The sequence below is a fragment of the Pseudochaenichthys georgianus genome, chromosome 22 (genome assembly GCF_902827115.2).
Source record: "Pseudochaenichthys georgianus chromosome 22, fPseGeo1.2, whole genome shotgun sequence".
Lineage (NCBI taxonomy): Eukaryota > Metazoa > Chordata > Actinopteri > Perciformes > Channichthyidae > Pseudochaenichthys > Pseudochaenichthys georgianus.
In genome coordinates this window covers 21323557-21339658 of record NC_047524.1, presented here as the reverse complement: position 1 = coordinate 21339658, position 16102 = coordinate 21323557, and the positions used below count along the sequence as shown (strand labels likewise).

General features: G+C 38.5%; 1 protein-coding gene across 3 annotated transcripts; it reads left to right on the top strand.

The window, feature by feature from the left end:
* Positions 1 to 2727: 2727 nt before the first annotated feature.
* LOC117467402 (sterile alpha motif domain-containing protein 3-like) lies at positions 2728 to 10245 on the top strand. Of its 3 annotated transcripts, none has more exons than XM_034111007.2 (7): positions 2728 to 2922; positions 3087 to 3195; positions 5010 to 5045; positions 7510 to 8450; positions 8833 to 8994; positions 9095 to 9184; positions 9415 to 10245. In XM_034111007.2, the coding sequence occupies exons 3-7, from the start codon at positions 5033 to 5035 to the stop codon at positions 9742 to 9744; spliced, it is 1536 nt and encodes a 511-aa protein (XP_033966898.1). In that variant the 5' UTR covers positions 2728 to 2922; positions 3087 to 3195; positions 5010 to 5032; the 3' UTR covers positions 9745 to 10245. The 3 variants fall into 3 exon arrangements, with proteins under 3 accessions (XP_033966898.1, XP_033966899.1, XP_033966900.1); XM_034111008.2 differs by having other exon boundaries at positions 5981 to 8450; positions 9415 to 10244; XM_034111009.2 differs by having other exon boundaries at positions 5010 to 7414; positions 9415 to 10244.
* The last annotated feature ends 5857 nt before the right edge of the window (positions 10246 to 16102 follow it).

The window sequence follows — 16102 nt, the reverse complement described above, 5'->3', positions numbered from 1 at the left end:
GATCCGTTTAAAGCATATTCATTACTCGTTATTCTCTAATAGTTCATTAAAGACTGTATATAATTGCTATTTTGCACATCCCTTTCAAGATTTCAAGATTTTCTAAGGTTTATTGACATATCATATACACAACAGTGTAGTTATGCAATGAATGAACAACTTGGGTCACAGGTTCATCAACAGTGCATTACAAGACATCTATCAATGTGTGTGTATACTTCCACCATTACACTGTCGTATTCTGCACATTTCTTTAAATAAAGCCTTATTAGTTAGCACATCCTCCTATCAGGCACTAAACTGTTTTACTCTAGATATCATTTGAGTATCTTCTTGATATTTTCTATTCTATATTTATATAATTGACCTTCTACTTTTCCCACTATGTACTCTTAATATTTGAATGTTTTCATAAAATATAACGCATTCAAAAGTGCGTTACAAAAATGAAAGACATTAAGAAAAAGGCATTTTAAACAGTCATTAAAAAGCAACACAATCTTCCTGCATTGCAATTACTCTAAACGTGTAATACCGTGCTTTAACCAGTAGGTGGTTTGGGTTAAAAGGCTGTCAAGTTTACAGTGTTAACAAAATAAAATATACTGCTGTTTCTGGTTTAGTTTACGACGAATATTATTTTGTTATTGTTTTGATATTTGTAACACAAAAGCGATGGAAAAAACCCATAGCAACCAAAAAAAGATGGTCTTAACATGACCCAGTCGTCTAGTAGTTAATAAAAAACAATAATATCAACACAAAATATTACTACTAACTTTATTGTGAAATTAAAACAGAACGGTAAAAGAATAGTTTCCGGTGTATTCTGATGCCCGATCTCTGTAGATAAATAAAGAACTAAGACAGATGTGTAATATTTAATGCAGCCAAACCATTTATTACAATGCATTCATGTGATGACTTTCAAAGAGTAAAGCAAGCACTGCTGAATAAAGTATGATTTTCTCTTTTACGAAACGTTTTTTTTCATATGGAATGCAGTTGGAGGTCAACCAATCAAAGAACTTGAGGACTGATCACGGGGTTCATGGTGTAGTCCCAAACGATAGCTGAGGATTCTGGGTAGTGTAGTGTCTTCTGCCGTCCAAAAACTCCGTCCAAAAACTCCGAGAAAATATTTGTTTCTCCGAATCGAAGGGGGAAAATACAAAAGCATTGCACACAATTCAAACCAATCAATGTTGTGTAATTAACAAGGACAATTTGGTGTTTTTTAGTCGATGAGTAGTGCAGATATCACTGTAAAATCAATCGACAGTAAGGAGAATAGGCTACTTACTTCCGGGTGTAAAATTCTCCGTTATCCAATGGGAATGGACGCTCGTAATACAAGACATGATCATTATCTTTTAAATAACGTTAACTAAAGGGAACAATCTATTTGACACAGCTGAAGCTCTGGCCTTCCTTAAAAACAAACTAATTTAATAAAATTAACAGTTGCATTACACACAATGCACGTTGTAGAAATGCGTGTGTGCACCACGACAAAGGAGCCTCATTCACTTTACATTGGGGTTGTTTGCGTGGTGCCGACACGCAAATGTAACAAAGTTCGTCACTCCACCACGCATTGTGGTGTTAAGGAGTCGTGGTGGAGTCACGCATTCTGGTGAGATCAGGTTGAAAACAGAACACCTTTGAACATGTGAGGCCTATATTGTAACACAACATGTTCCTGATTATGGTCAAATATAGTTCTCCCATCTAATTACAAAATCTGATTTATCTAAATATCCCATCTTATTTCAAGAAATCTTACAAAGCAAACTTTCACTTGTTCTATTGGCAGATTGTTGTACTTATCTCAAGTGAAAACAGCTTGTTTTCAATAGTGTTTAACTTATTTTTGGAGAAGCATTTTTTTCCAGTGTGTGGCTCTATTCACACCAAGGACTCAAACCATAAACATTTGAACAATTATTGAACCTTGAAAGTGGCTCATTTTAACACTTGTTTACCAGAAAAACACCATTGAGGTCAAGAGCCCACTTCAACATTTCCAAATGTCTTGCTGTATGTTGTCCATAACACACGACCACTCACAGACAAAGATACCTTGTGGTGGGATACAGGAGCAGGACAAAGTTTGAAAGTCCAATCTACTATAGTTTCAGATGAATGGTCAAAGATGCATGAATGTACCATACACAAAAGGGGAATTCCAGCATTGCTAAAGCATTTTTGTTTGCAGCCTGGAAGGGTAACCTCACATGACGGTTTCTTTTGAGGTGAGACTATTTCCCAGAAGGCCACACCCTTTTTGTTTGGTCAGTGGATCATGTGACATAACTGTTTGGATTTCCTGTGCAGGCCTAATCCGAAAATTACGACATTACCAGTATTGATTTTACCAGTTCCACAACTTTATCCACCGGTTCATGTAACATTTTGAGATGAGAAATCTTAACTGACATTCAAAAGTGTATATACCCCTGCTATTTATGACCAAAACACAACAAAGGCCGATTTCATTTAGATTGACTAAGCATAAAAAAGTCTGTCTACTCACTGAAATCATAACACACAGCTAGCCTATTTTTCATTGCTTACACATAGGTCACACCATGTGAATGTTGGCACACCTCACCATGCCTTGTTTATACACAGACATCCTACCGTCACACTCACCTTGCGTCATAAACTAAAGTCATGAAAGTTCATGCACTGTAAAACATCACAGCCCCATTTAGTTATGTCAAGTTACATTGTCTCTTCAATTCAAAGAGCTCTGACACGTTTTTGATTTTTAACTCAGCTTTTCTAGTTTTAGAAGGTTAAACTTACATTTATTCACTGTCTTGACAACTTAAACATTTTGTCACATTGACTTATCAGTTGAAAAAAGAAACAAAAGAAAAAGGCGGGAAGGCAGGTTTGAGAGCGACAGAACAAAATGTATGCTTCCACATTTGAGTTTAAAAAAAAAAAACTCCTCCCTAAACTGAATGCAATGTTTAAGCATGGATGTAATTAACTGGTATATCCTAAAGATGTCATGTTTTAATTCGGACTAAAGACACATTTTTGATCTAAATGAGAGGAACTCTGTGAACCTGCAGCGGTGATCCAACGGAGGCGGAGTGATATGTTAACCTACAGTCTGAAACACCGGCTAGGACCGTTACGGTTACGGAGGGCATTTTATTTCTGCTGCAAGACAGTAAGGAGGTAAGTTTTAATGATTTCAAAACCTTTAATTCTTTGCCTGCTACTACTACGGTTTGAAAGAAATAAAGAGTATGAAGTTATCTGTGGACGTTGTGCTTACTAATATTGATAGAAAGCTAAAACATATTAAAGTGTAAGCAAATGGGTTTGTTTTTAACTGTTAATATTTAATTTTAATTATGAGCTACTAAAGTTATTAATTTACTTCGACATTTAGGTTTGCTTTGACAATTAAGTGGTAAGTTTGCTAGCTTAAATTGCCATTAGCAATGTTCGCTGTCAGCTAGCTACACAGTCAGAGATAAGGGAGCGATACTGTGTCACTTTTAATGGCTGTGCGTGCACTTTGGGTTTAATATTGACCAGTAAAAAATACAATGTATTATGAACTGTATACACTTCAAGACGTGTAATAATGTGGCGCATGCTGCAGACCCTGGAGGCAACTCAAATGTTTGGAGGGAAATCTACCTGGTCTCCTTTTTTCTCTCCGCTCTGCGTTTATGTATGTGTGGGGGGGGGCAGGGCAGAGGAGACACGGAGACGACATTAGCCGCGTTCACACTGCGGTACTTTTCCCACAAAGGTTCATGCGAACTCTTTAGTTCGCATGAACTAAGTACAGATCGCGTTCACACCAGAAAAAGTCCCTGGGGGTGGATTATGAAGCCGCTGACATCACTTCTTCTTCTTCTTCTGCTTTGGGTTTACTGGCAGGCCGCAAACCACTTCACGGCGTATACTGCCGCCCAAAGTCCCCGGAGTTGGGGACTGGATTCAGTAGAAGCTGCTGGGAGTCCCAGCAGCTTCTACTGAAGCCTTCCGAGTAAATCGCCAGAACGCCTACACCTCCTCATCTCCACCGCTCCCATGTTTTATTTATTGTTGCCATAAGTTAGTCTCTCTGCGTTTCTGCGCTGGTCTAATGCTAATGCGAGGATAATAAAATTGCGGCTTCACAAAACTTTTTGGGAGTTTTACGGGGCGTGGTTTGCAATCCGCCCAGCCAATCAGGAATATAGCTCTTTTCTCACAAACGACCGCTCGAGGGGGTAAAAAGGTTCGCATGAACTACTTTTAGTACCGGCTCTTTTTGGTGTGAACGCGATCATGAACTAAGTTCGCATGAACCTTTGTGGGAAAAGTACCGCAGTGTGAACGCGGCTATTTGTTTTGGGTTTTCGTGTGTCTGATATTCAAACTATTACTTTATAAGTTTAAGTATCATACCAAAATGTCATGAGAGTAGCTTAGCTTTTTCGGGAATAGTGCGGTGCGTAATGTACGTAGTGTGTGGGCATCCAAGAGCAGATGAGAGAGCGTCGGGAGCTGGGTGGGGCGTAGAGAGAGGGATAGCAGCAGGTATGCGGGAAGTCAGGGGGGCTAGTGGAGCCTCACAGCGGCGAAACTGTGGCGCGCTGTCGGTGCGCTTCAGATGAGGCTCCCTCCGCAAAATGAGCCACATTTTGCCTCACCTCAGTCTGCTTCTGCGTGATCTGCGTATAAGGAGGGGCGGCCCTGTATAAAAACGTAATATTAAAAACACAACAAACAGTGACATCTTTGACCGCTCTGCTGCATGAAACTCGCTACTGCTGTGGTATGATTTGAAGACATAGGGGGCAACTGCCATTAAAAATGTAACCTGAACACTGGAACGTACATTTGAATCACCCCGAGCATAATTGTCTTTATTGTAAAAAAAATTGCCATTTTTTTCATCTCTGCTGATATGAAAACATAAATGCTGATACCAATATATTTGTGGAAGGTCAATATCAAGGTAAATAACGTGCATTTATTTTGTGTTACAGGTGTGAACGAGCATGTCCAGTTCATGAAGTGGAAATGTAAGTTTTGTACGTTCTCCTCCAATTGGCAAGGAAGAATAATTCAGCATTATAAACAGCGTCACGGACATCATCGAAGGTGTTCAGGCCTTGTCTGTATTTATGAAGACTGTTTGAACAGCTTTCAAACCCAAGCTTTACTTAAAAAACATTTGAAAGAACATGTTAAAGAAGCTAACAAATGTGTGTCAAAATTATGCTGTGATTTGTGTTCATTCTCAGAGCCTAGTGACATTAACACATATTTAGCTCATTTAAAGACTCATTTGAGGAACAGGGAAACAGTTAAATGTCCATTCGTAGACTGCTCATTCAAGTCGAGTATACTATCAACCTTTACTGCTCATAGAAGCCGCTATCATAAATGTTCCACCCTAAATAGTCTTAGACCAGGGCTTTGTGTACAGCATGGACATACAAATACTGTAATCAGGGAGGATTCTGTTTCTGATACTGAGGCATCACCTTCATATGATTCTCTACCTGGTGCTGAAGGTCTTCTTGAAAATAGAGAGACCATTAAAAATAAGTTTGCATCCTTATTCCTCCGCATGCAAACCATTTTACATGTTTCTAATTCAGCAATACAGGAAGTAATTGATGAGTTATTTGACATTGGAGAACTTGCTGATCAAAATATCAAAGAAATTATACAGAAGGTTCTGGAGGAAAATAACTGTGTAGTTGATGCCTCTGTTGTTACAGAATTGTCTGATGAAATACAATCTTTAAACCCACTGACATTTCTTTCAAGACAGGGACCTTTGGGCACAGAGCGTAAAAGGCAGTCATTTTATAAAAAAAACTCTACAGTCATTGAACCCGTCGAGTATGTGCTAAATGTACAAGAAAAAAACCATTCATTTGTTTATGTTCCTATTTTAGAGCTGTTAAGTAAGTTGTTTGAAAGAACTGAGATTCTTCAATCATTACAGAAGTCAACGGGAAGACGGGAAGGTCATTACAGTTCATTTCAAGATGGTGAATACTTTAAAGAAAACAAACTTCTCACTGAAGAATTAGGAATTGCTCTTGGCTTATACATTGATGATTTTGAAGTTTGTAATCTGTTGGGGACTTCAAAAAAGAAACACAAAGTGTGTGGCATTTATTGGGTGTTATCCAACATACCATTAAAATTTAGATCAACATTATCATCAATTTATCTAGCTATATTGTGCAAAACTGTACACTTAAAACAATATGGTTACGGCAAGGTTTTGGAACCACTGATAAGAGATCTTGAGCATTTAGAGACCATCGGTATATTTGTACAAGGACTTGGTTCTTATGTGAAAGGTACTGTTTTGTATGTGTCTGCTGATAACTTAGGTGCACACTCACTTGCTGGATACCAAGAGTCTTTCAATGTGGAGAAATGTTGCAGATTTTGTTTGGCTAGCCGTGCAGATATTCAGAAGTATGATGTCAGAAGTGGGACTTTTACTTTGAGAACACCACATTTGTATGATGAAGCTGTTAATCTGCTCAAGACAACTGATGCCTCATGTGTTGATGGTTTAAAAAGAGACTGTCCTTTAAGAAGACTTGCTCACTTTCATCCTGCAAAAGGGTTTCCACCTGATTTTCTTCATGATTTGTTCGAAGCAATTGTACCTGTGGAACTGTGCATGTGTCTTTCAGATCTGATTGCTAAAAAGTATTTCACTTTGAATGACCTTAATGAAAGGATAGGATCATTCCCTTTTCAGTTTAATGACAAAACTAACAGGCCTCAAGCAATACATGCAAACTTTTCCAAAAATGGAACTATTGGTGGCAATGGACATGAGAACTGGGCACTTTTGAGATTCCTTCCACTGCTGATCGGCCACCGAATTCCAGAAAGTGAAAAAACCTGGTCTGTGATCCTTGAACTGAAAGACATTGTGGAGCTACTATCCAGCCCCTCATTCACAACAGAAACCCTGTGCTACCTACAAGCAAAAATCTCTGACCACAGACAGTTGCTATTGGAAATATTTCCTGGTACAAGATTACGTCCCAAGCATCATTATCTTGAACATTATCCTGTACTGATCAAGACATTTGGTCCACCAATTGAGTTCTGGACAATAAGATTTGAGGCCAAACATTCTTTCTTCAAACAGGTGGTTCGCAATACTGGCAACTTCAAAAATATTCTGCACACTTTAGCCACAAGACATCAGCTGATGTTGGCATATTATTTGGAGATGCCAACAATTTTCAAACCAAGCATTGAGACCGGGAAATCATCAATCGTATCTGTGGACATCTTAGATGTTGCTATCAGAGAGGCCTTAAGGAGTACGTTTCAAGATCTGAACTCTGTTTCTCTCACCTCCACTGTTTACTTAAATGGGACAAAATATTCGAAAGGAATGGAAGTTACGTGCAACTTATTTTCAACTTATTTTCAATTCACTTCCAGTGTTTATTTCCTGATGATAAAGTGTTTTCTATATTGTTAACTGTGTTTCAGCTGATGCAGACACCTCAATGATGCTTCTCAGAGTTATCCTCTCACCTGAAGATATAAGGCGGGTCACCCTAGAAGATGTTCCCTCATCAGTTGATGATCTGTGTGCAAAACTGCGCAACACTCTTGGTCTCCGAGGGAACTTCATTTTACAGTTTGAAGATTCGGACTTTGGGAATCAGCTCTGCAATTTGACAGACATTAAGGAGCTACCAGCGGAACGAGCCACTCTGAAGGTTTTGTTCACATCTTCTGAGGTGGTTTCTGACTCAACACTGGATACTGTAAGCTTTGATTCCCCAAGTAGCAGTCAATCGACAGAATGGCCCGATCCTTTTGTTGTTCCAGCTTTCTCCCATGATGTTGAGTATCAGCTGAGAGCAGCAAATGATGCGTATGCCCAGGATCAAACTGTGATGGTCATCTCAAAGGGTGTGAAAAGTGAAATACTGGACAGACTTGCAGATATCATATCTAAAATCACAGCCTATCCCAACAAAGACCATTATGAAAGTGTAGCAAAAGCTCTTGTTGCAAAGCACCCATGTCTCAAAGAGCCAGGGTCAGGTAGAGGGTGGTATTGCTGGGTATTTAGTTTGAGATTCAAGATGGGCAATTACCGTCAGAGAATGATGGCAGCTGGATGCCCTGAAGTTCTTGTAAATAAAAGAAAAAGGGGCGAGGAAAACCACAAGCCAGTCAAAAAGTCAAAAAAAGGAGAGATCCACTACCTGCCAGAGCCACCTGAGGGACAGACTACTGGGAAGTCAGAGAAAGATCGCAATACCATGGCACTGGAAGTGCAGAAGAAGGACTCCGATTTACAGCTTCTGGGTGAACTGATGATCGCAACATTCTCACAGCGAAGAAAGGAGATCATCGGTGATGAGCCACTGATCTCTGCTGTCATGGAGAGATGGCCTGCATTGTTTGGTCAGAGACAGGTAATCCTTTGCTAATCGAGTGCAGTTTGTGCAATTGTTTACTTCTACACAATATATTTTTGTACCTTCAGCTATAACACAAAAATAAAAAGGGCATATTTTACGGCAAGATGAATAATTCTACTTAAGTTGCTGATAATACTATTACATAAGTAATGGAGTATAATATCATATACTCCATCATTTAATTATAATTGAGGACTTTCAATGTGGTACAACTACTATTACTGAACTATAGGATATTATACGTCAACAACATAAAGCATGTACTATTTCTTGCCGTTATGTTTTGGATTCCTCTCTTTAAATTACTACAGCTGTTACATGGTGCTCTTATTTTTCTCTCACTCATGTAATTTCTCTGTTCTTTTGTCTGTTTTAGCTATGTGCCGAGTTCAGCAGAATCGTCACCAAAGACCTGCTGAAATCTTTGCTGGAAGGACTAGATGCCATGGTTCCAAGTCTGTTGGAGGCTTACAAAGCTGCTGTAGCATCTGGAAGAAGGTCGGCCATGAGTGGTGTTCTGCAGTGTCTTCAGAAAGAGGCAAGTATTTTACAGAGAAACTATTACCAAAAATGTGCAAAGATAAGGATTCAAGCTTGGCTATCATATTTACCTACCCTTGTCTGTTTTCCCCTTGGAGGACACAAACCAGAGCAGAAGAACGGCTGCCCTACTCGGTCTTCCAATATTTTTTGCAGAGGATTCCTCCAACGTTATCAGGATGTGTGATGTAAGTCACTATATTACTTATATTATACATTTACTTTTCTCTCGCTTAATTTGAGGTTTTGCCATAGCCAATATAATGTTCATTGTTACAATAGTGTGTATTGTTTAAGTATTACTATTGTTAATTTAGGGATTGCAATAATTACTGAAAAAATGATGACCTTGCAATTTGTCGTGTTTTTATTTCAAGTTTGGAACAGTTAATTAAGATGTATGTGTCTTTGTTATTAGGCTCATGGAGAAACTCTCGATGTGATCCTGAAAGGAATGCAGGTTGGACTGTTGATTGGACATGAAGGCCCTCTGCTTGACTCATTTCCTCTGGAAGTCTTCAATGTGGCCGTGGTGGTAGAAGAGAAGATCATCCTACATGACCTCCGAGATGTGCCCACAGGCTTTGCCATGTTAATGGGGGCAATCTACTGCCTCAACCTCGAGTACCCCCGCAACATGAAATACTCTTTTGAGTTCCTTCAAAAGGTCATCATGACCATCAAACCAGACCAGTGCTCTGCAAGAATCCATGGACTCAGAAATAAACTGCTGAGATATCACCTCTAAACAAATGACTGTCATAGCTCCTGGAAGAAGGGAGTTTCTGTTTTGGACTGTTATTCTATATATTGTTCTTGTTTTCAGCAGTGTAGTTTGTAAAGTTTTGACAGCAGACCATAGATCTTACTCTGCATATCTCCATCTCGGCTTCAGTGTACCCAAGCAAAAATTAAAAAATGCCTAGGTCACGCAGTCAGTGTCAGAGATGAGAAAACGTGTGTCGTATGACCAGTGTCCTTGGGGCCAGCTGTCATCCTCTGTTGATGGGTGTTTTAAAAGTAGTGTGATGTCTTGTTCGGGTTTCATTTTTAAGTGAATATGTGTGCAACTGTGCATACCTCAACGTTTCAGGTGTGTATGTTACTGCAGTGAGGCGAGAGACCTGACTAACTCAGGTATGGTCAGCAGCATGGTCATGCAAGTGTATTGTATGGTTTCATTTTCTATTGCCAATTACATTTTGGATATAAGTTGATGTATAACATGTTTTTTTAAATAAATGTTATATATCTGAACAAATGCGCTGCAAGAATTATTATTCATTTATGTAAACTTGCTATCCGAAGTCAATACAACTAATATATCTAAGTTGAAACAAATGCATTATTACAATCTTCCTAACTTGAAATTATGAGTTATATAAATGTAGAACTTGAAAGTGTGAGTTATTATAATACTGAAATGTGAGTTTATTTGACTAGGTAAATAAAGTTTTCTTGCCCTAATAATGTAAGATTGGTAGTTGTCTCAACTCTAAGTATAAAGTTAAATCAACTTAGACAACTTAAAAAACAATGTTAATACAACTAGAACCTTCAAGTCATATCAACGAGACTGACTTGCATTAATGAGTTGAAACAAAGATTGTCTTCAAGTTGACTTGATTTGCTTTTTCAAGGCAGCAGGTGGACTTTCATTTGCAAGTTGAACTGACATGAACTGTTTTACAGTGTGGGTGAATCAGAAGTGTGTTAAATAATAAATAACTGTGTATAGGTTCCACACTAACAAGTATGTGTTGCTGAGACACATGTACTGTAGACTATTTCATATAAAGTACTTCAAGAAAAAAACCTCTTTAAGTTCTCACTCAATATAAAGTAACATTTACAAGCTCTCAACCCTCGTGTGAGATAACGTTTGTACAGCTGACTTTAATCTTCAAATGCCTAGAGAGAGAGAAAGCAGGCAGTGTAGAGAGTAGTGAGAGTAGTGAGTACTGTTACAGTTCAGCTGTTATGGGGTTTTCCTATGACAGATATCGGAAAACTTTCATCACCACCTATTAAAACTCCTCACACCATAGGAATAGACCACCTCTGATTGGTTGGGGCACCTCACCAGATTAGAACACACCCTGTTACTATAAATACACACACTCGCCGACACTTTACGACAATAATAAAAACAAAACGTTTTTTTAATCAAAGTTGGCTTTAATAGAGAATGGGTCGTGATTTCATGAATGAATATTAAACAAATGAGCAAATCATTTGGTATAATAACACAAGGATTAAAGACATACAATGACAGGACATAACCACCATATCCTGCAAATCAATTGTATCGGATATAATTACATTGCACACATTATTGCATTCAAACCCTGCAGTGTATTTAAAATATATTATAATATGTAAAATATACATACATTTTGTCTAGTATAAAGTATAAAATAATACACAATATCTAATATAGATATAGATATGCTAACATTATTTATTTACTATAATATCCAACAGTATACACATACCTAGGAATATATATTAGAAATATTTTATATATATATATATATCAGTATTTATATGTGCAGGGAATGACTTAAGGATGACAGGACACTGAAAGGGCACACATTGGTGCTGCATTACGAGTCTCCGCACTTCCACAGCTTAGGGTCACGTTAACACCAATTCGGGGGTCCTGACTGGACCTGGGGGGGGTTACTGCATGGCTACTGGGCTTTGGTCCTACTTGCTTTCTGTCTGCTTCCACAGCCTCACTAACTATATACCTGTGCACCAAGAAGGATAGCTAACCTAATGGCTGTGCAAATATCATCACTGTTTAAGTAACGTTTAGCATATTCAGCTGCTTTGGCAAATACAAATCTGACCTCACCAAATATGATTAAACTAGTGAGGCAGTGATAGTTTGACAAATGAATCATTTGTGATCCCAAATCACATGTGTGCACACATTGTCCTCAACTGATTCATTAAAAGACAATTTGTAAAGTGTGCAGCCCTATATAATATAAAAAAGCATAAAGATATATATTAAAAATATCTCCCTGCAACTTGTTCTTGCAGTGGCATGTTGATGTGGGGCATTAGGGTTGATGGGACAATATTAAAAACAGATCAGCTATGCTAATAGATGTTATGGCTACAAATCCAATCCTGTGTACTATTAACACTGATTTAGCAGAAATATGGATTTAAAAGGGAATGCATTCTTTAAAACAGGGAAGAGGTGGTTCCCTAAAGACAGGCACAACAAACGCATTTAGAGTAGTGCAGCAGGAATACAGCAACACGCCAACTGCTACAAAAAATATAAAGGAAAACACTTTTTAAAGCAGGAATAAAGTTCTAAGCATCAATAGTACATAATGCTGCATGCTACAGTATATTTGTTAAAAAGATTGTTAAGATGGCAGTACAGGGGAGATGTATGTAATCCCCACCTCCACGTCATGGTCCCTCTGCATCTTCACACGAGTGTAAATCAATCTGATTAGGAGACAGCTGCATAGAAATGAAAATAGAGCATACTGAAAAACTTGCAAGATGAGAGAAATACATGGTATTTCATTAAAACTGATTTGTTTAAAAACAAACCTGGAAACTTTGAATTTGTAGGACAGGAAGACACAGAGCACGACCAGCAGCAGGATAACAACAGCAATGACAACAGGAACCGTTACTGTCAAGAGAAGAGAATCAGTTAATATACCAATAGATTACTAGTTATTACATGTATTCAAATGTAATGTATCACAAAAACATGCTTTTTTTGTTGCTTTCTACTATATAATTTGTGCATACTGGAATGGGTATTGTCAATATTTATTTTAAATATGCAGTTACTGTATACAGTGTATTACCTATATACATAGAATTGACAGCCCGGAGATATTTGTATACAAATACTTGCTCTCTATTAGTTGTGAATGGAAACAGAAGTCTTTGTTTCATTCATGCCGTCTAAAAGGAAGTGCACACATGATGTAACCTTGCGATATCTACCGCATTGATGGCAAAGATTACCTAACATCAGTTATGTTGTTTAAATCATCCTTACCGTTGTGTCCCTCAGACTGTCTGGGAGCACTCTGAGTACAGTTGGCTGTAAAAAGAAGAAATCAGAACATTGGAAACACATTTCACTTCATACAAAATAAAGGACAACATTCAACAATTATATTAAACATACAAATGGATGACAATCGGACACAAGGCAGACCGCAAGATCTTTGCACACTTATGGCGCATTTCCACTGCAGCGGGTAGCTCGCTTTAAGCGTGCCGAGCCGTGCGGGGCCTGTTTTTGGTTGCGTTTCCACTTGGCGTAGTACCGGCTAGCGAGTACTATTTCACAGTTTTTCTGGCCCCATAAAATCGAGGTTTTTTCCGGGCCAACAACCAGGCTGAGTCGGGCTGAGTATGCTAAACTAGAGAGAGAATCACTGGCAAGGGGGCTACAACTACAACAAGATGAACATATTTGACCGTGATTTAATTGTAATACACGTTTCATAATGATGCCGAAGTAACAACATACTGATACCGGTTAGTAAAAACCATGAATTAATGCTTTGACAAGTCTGCAGACAGACGGCAGGCGAAAAACCTTTTTAAATGCGTGTTTTCTAAATGGAGATCGGCTAAGCTAACGCAGTATATGCTCCGACCGTCCACACTCACAACAACGGCCTACAGACATAAATAAAGCAGCGCCTGTATTTGCCATGACACAGCAGTCTGTGGTTTGTACTTGTTTAACTTTTGTCTAGTTTCTGAACAGATATGAGGAGCTGTGAGCTCTGAGTGCTAACAGCTAATGGCTGATGTTATTTTTCTAATTGAAGATGATGCCACGGCTCAGCCTACACTGCGTTACTATAGATCAGTGGTTCTAAACTGGTGGGTAGCGGACCCGTTTGGAGTGGGTCGCGGATGTGTGAGCGAAGAAAAAAAAATTGAAAAAAGAAATTGAATTTTATTTTTTTTGGGGGGAAAAGTCAAACTTTTATTTTGAAGGCCCGATTTTCTAACGCTGTGCATGCAGTTGGCGTTGGACTGGAAGTACTGGAGACCATAAACGGTCACGTAGTGATCATCTTCTCAATAAGTATCTTTGCTGATATTTGTTTGCTGAGTCTTCTGGCCAATCAGAATCAAGATTGTTGCCGGAAGTCCCCACGGAGAATAACTTTGCGGTAGAACTCTTCTTTATACATCCATGGGTACAACTTCAGATAAAAATGAACACATAATGAAATATGACCCTCGGTTTGATGATTGACAGGTCACAGAACAATGGGAGCTATCTACCCTTACCCACAATTTAAAGTAAGTCACACAGACTATCTCCAAGATGTCAGAACAAAGTGAAAAACAAACAATGGCATAAAATATTATTAACATGTCGGGTAGTAATAGATGTATTTATTTTCTTCTCAGAGTGTACCAGAATGCATAGTTTATGTTAGTATTTCTAAAAATCTCATGGGGGAGAATCCCCCCAGACCCCCCTGCTGGGGTTGGGTTTTCAGCATGTGTGCCTTTTTATATAGTTCAGCTTTGATTCCATCATCTCATTAAACCTTTTTTAAAAGCATACTTTAGTTTTGTGAAGGGATATAAGGGATACAGTATATGCACTATACTTCACTTGTATTAATATTGTATGCTGAAAAGCGTATATATTACAGCACGTTTTTTTGTTGAATAGATTTGAGTGCTTCAAAATGTTGGGTCGTGATGTATTGACCAAGTAAAAAGTGGGTCCCGAAGCCTGACCAGTTGAGAACCACTGGTTTAGATACTACCCCAGTTCCTAAACTGTAACGGAAATGCGCCATGAAGTGAGCCAGTCCTAACAAGGCCTAGCCATACTGAGCGAGGCCGTGTAGTGGAAATGCGCCATTAGAGTAAAGTGAAGGAAATGGTACTCACTTGTACAGTAAGCTGTGAAACTATTCCCCTATAGAGAGGAAGCAAAGGGACAATACCGTGAGATTACTTTAGTAGGGGGAGACATTTTCAAATGATTATCTGTTTAAATGGCAAATCTATAATTTTTTTCACAAGGTAAAAGTGCAATACCTCCTTGGATGTACGTTTGAAGAGCACCACTTCAAAGCATCTGTGGGTTATGAGATCGTTGACACTGTTGTTCACCACAAGCTCAAGATTTTTGTCCTCTTCATTTGCCATCACATGGTCCTAAAAAGTAAAAAAAACTGTTTATAACACAAACAGTAAAACAACCTTACGTACATGTCTGATCAAGTGAGGATACAGTACTGTATTCATCCATACAAGCGTTAATATTTTCGTGTGTGATATTATAACAAATGAGTATTATTTTAAGCAGTTATCTGATGTTGTTAAACTGGGATTTTCCCACAGACAAAAATCTCGTTGGTCAGAGAAGTGAAACGCTGAGCTAGACGATGCTGCTTTGTCTAACTTACACTGCCATTGGCCCAGGAGTAGCCAAATTCCTCTTCCTCAGAGACACGATGGCCGTCTGAGATGCTGTACTTTGTGTGGCCTCCATCGTGGACCACAATGCAGGTAATGTCCTGTGCACCGCAAATCTGTATAAAGGCAGCTGGGAGAAAATAGAGAAACATATCAGCAGAAGCAAGATTTGGTTTGAAAGAGTTATTAGCATCAATGCTAGATAGAAATTGATAAAGATTCAAGATTCAAGGCTTTATTGTCATTTGTACATAGCTACAGTGTAGTTATGACAATGAAAATCTTAGGGCACATGCTCCTCCAACAGTGCACACAATAAAACAGATAATAGTGCAAGTAAATCAATAAAATAAAGGACCCCTGAATAACTATGAAAGTGACAATGCAAGCATGCACAAAAGTGAAGTCTGATTCCTTACAAAGCTCCTCAAATGATCTGGTTTAACTTTTGAGAAATTAGATCTAAACATCACTGAGCCCTTTGTGGTTGTGCTGCGCCAAATATCCTTCCTTTACTTTAAAATAATACCTGACTTTCCATCTATTCTGAAATACACACACGGAGTTGTAAGGATTAAACGTGCAAAGTTAAAACTCAATTTGTATCACATGGTGTAGCGTTCGTGTATCCATTTCATCTGTGTTCAGACTCT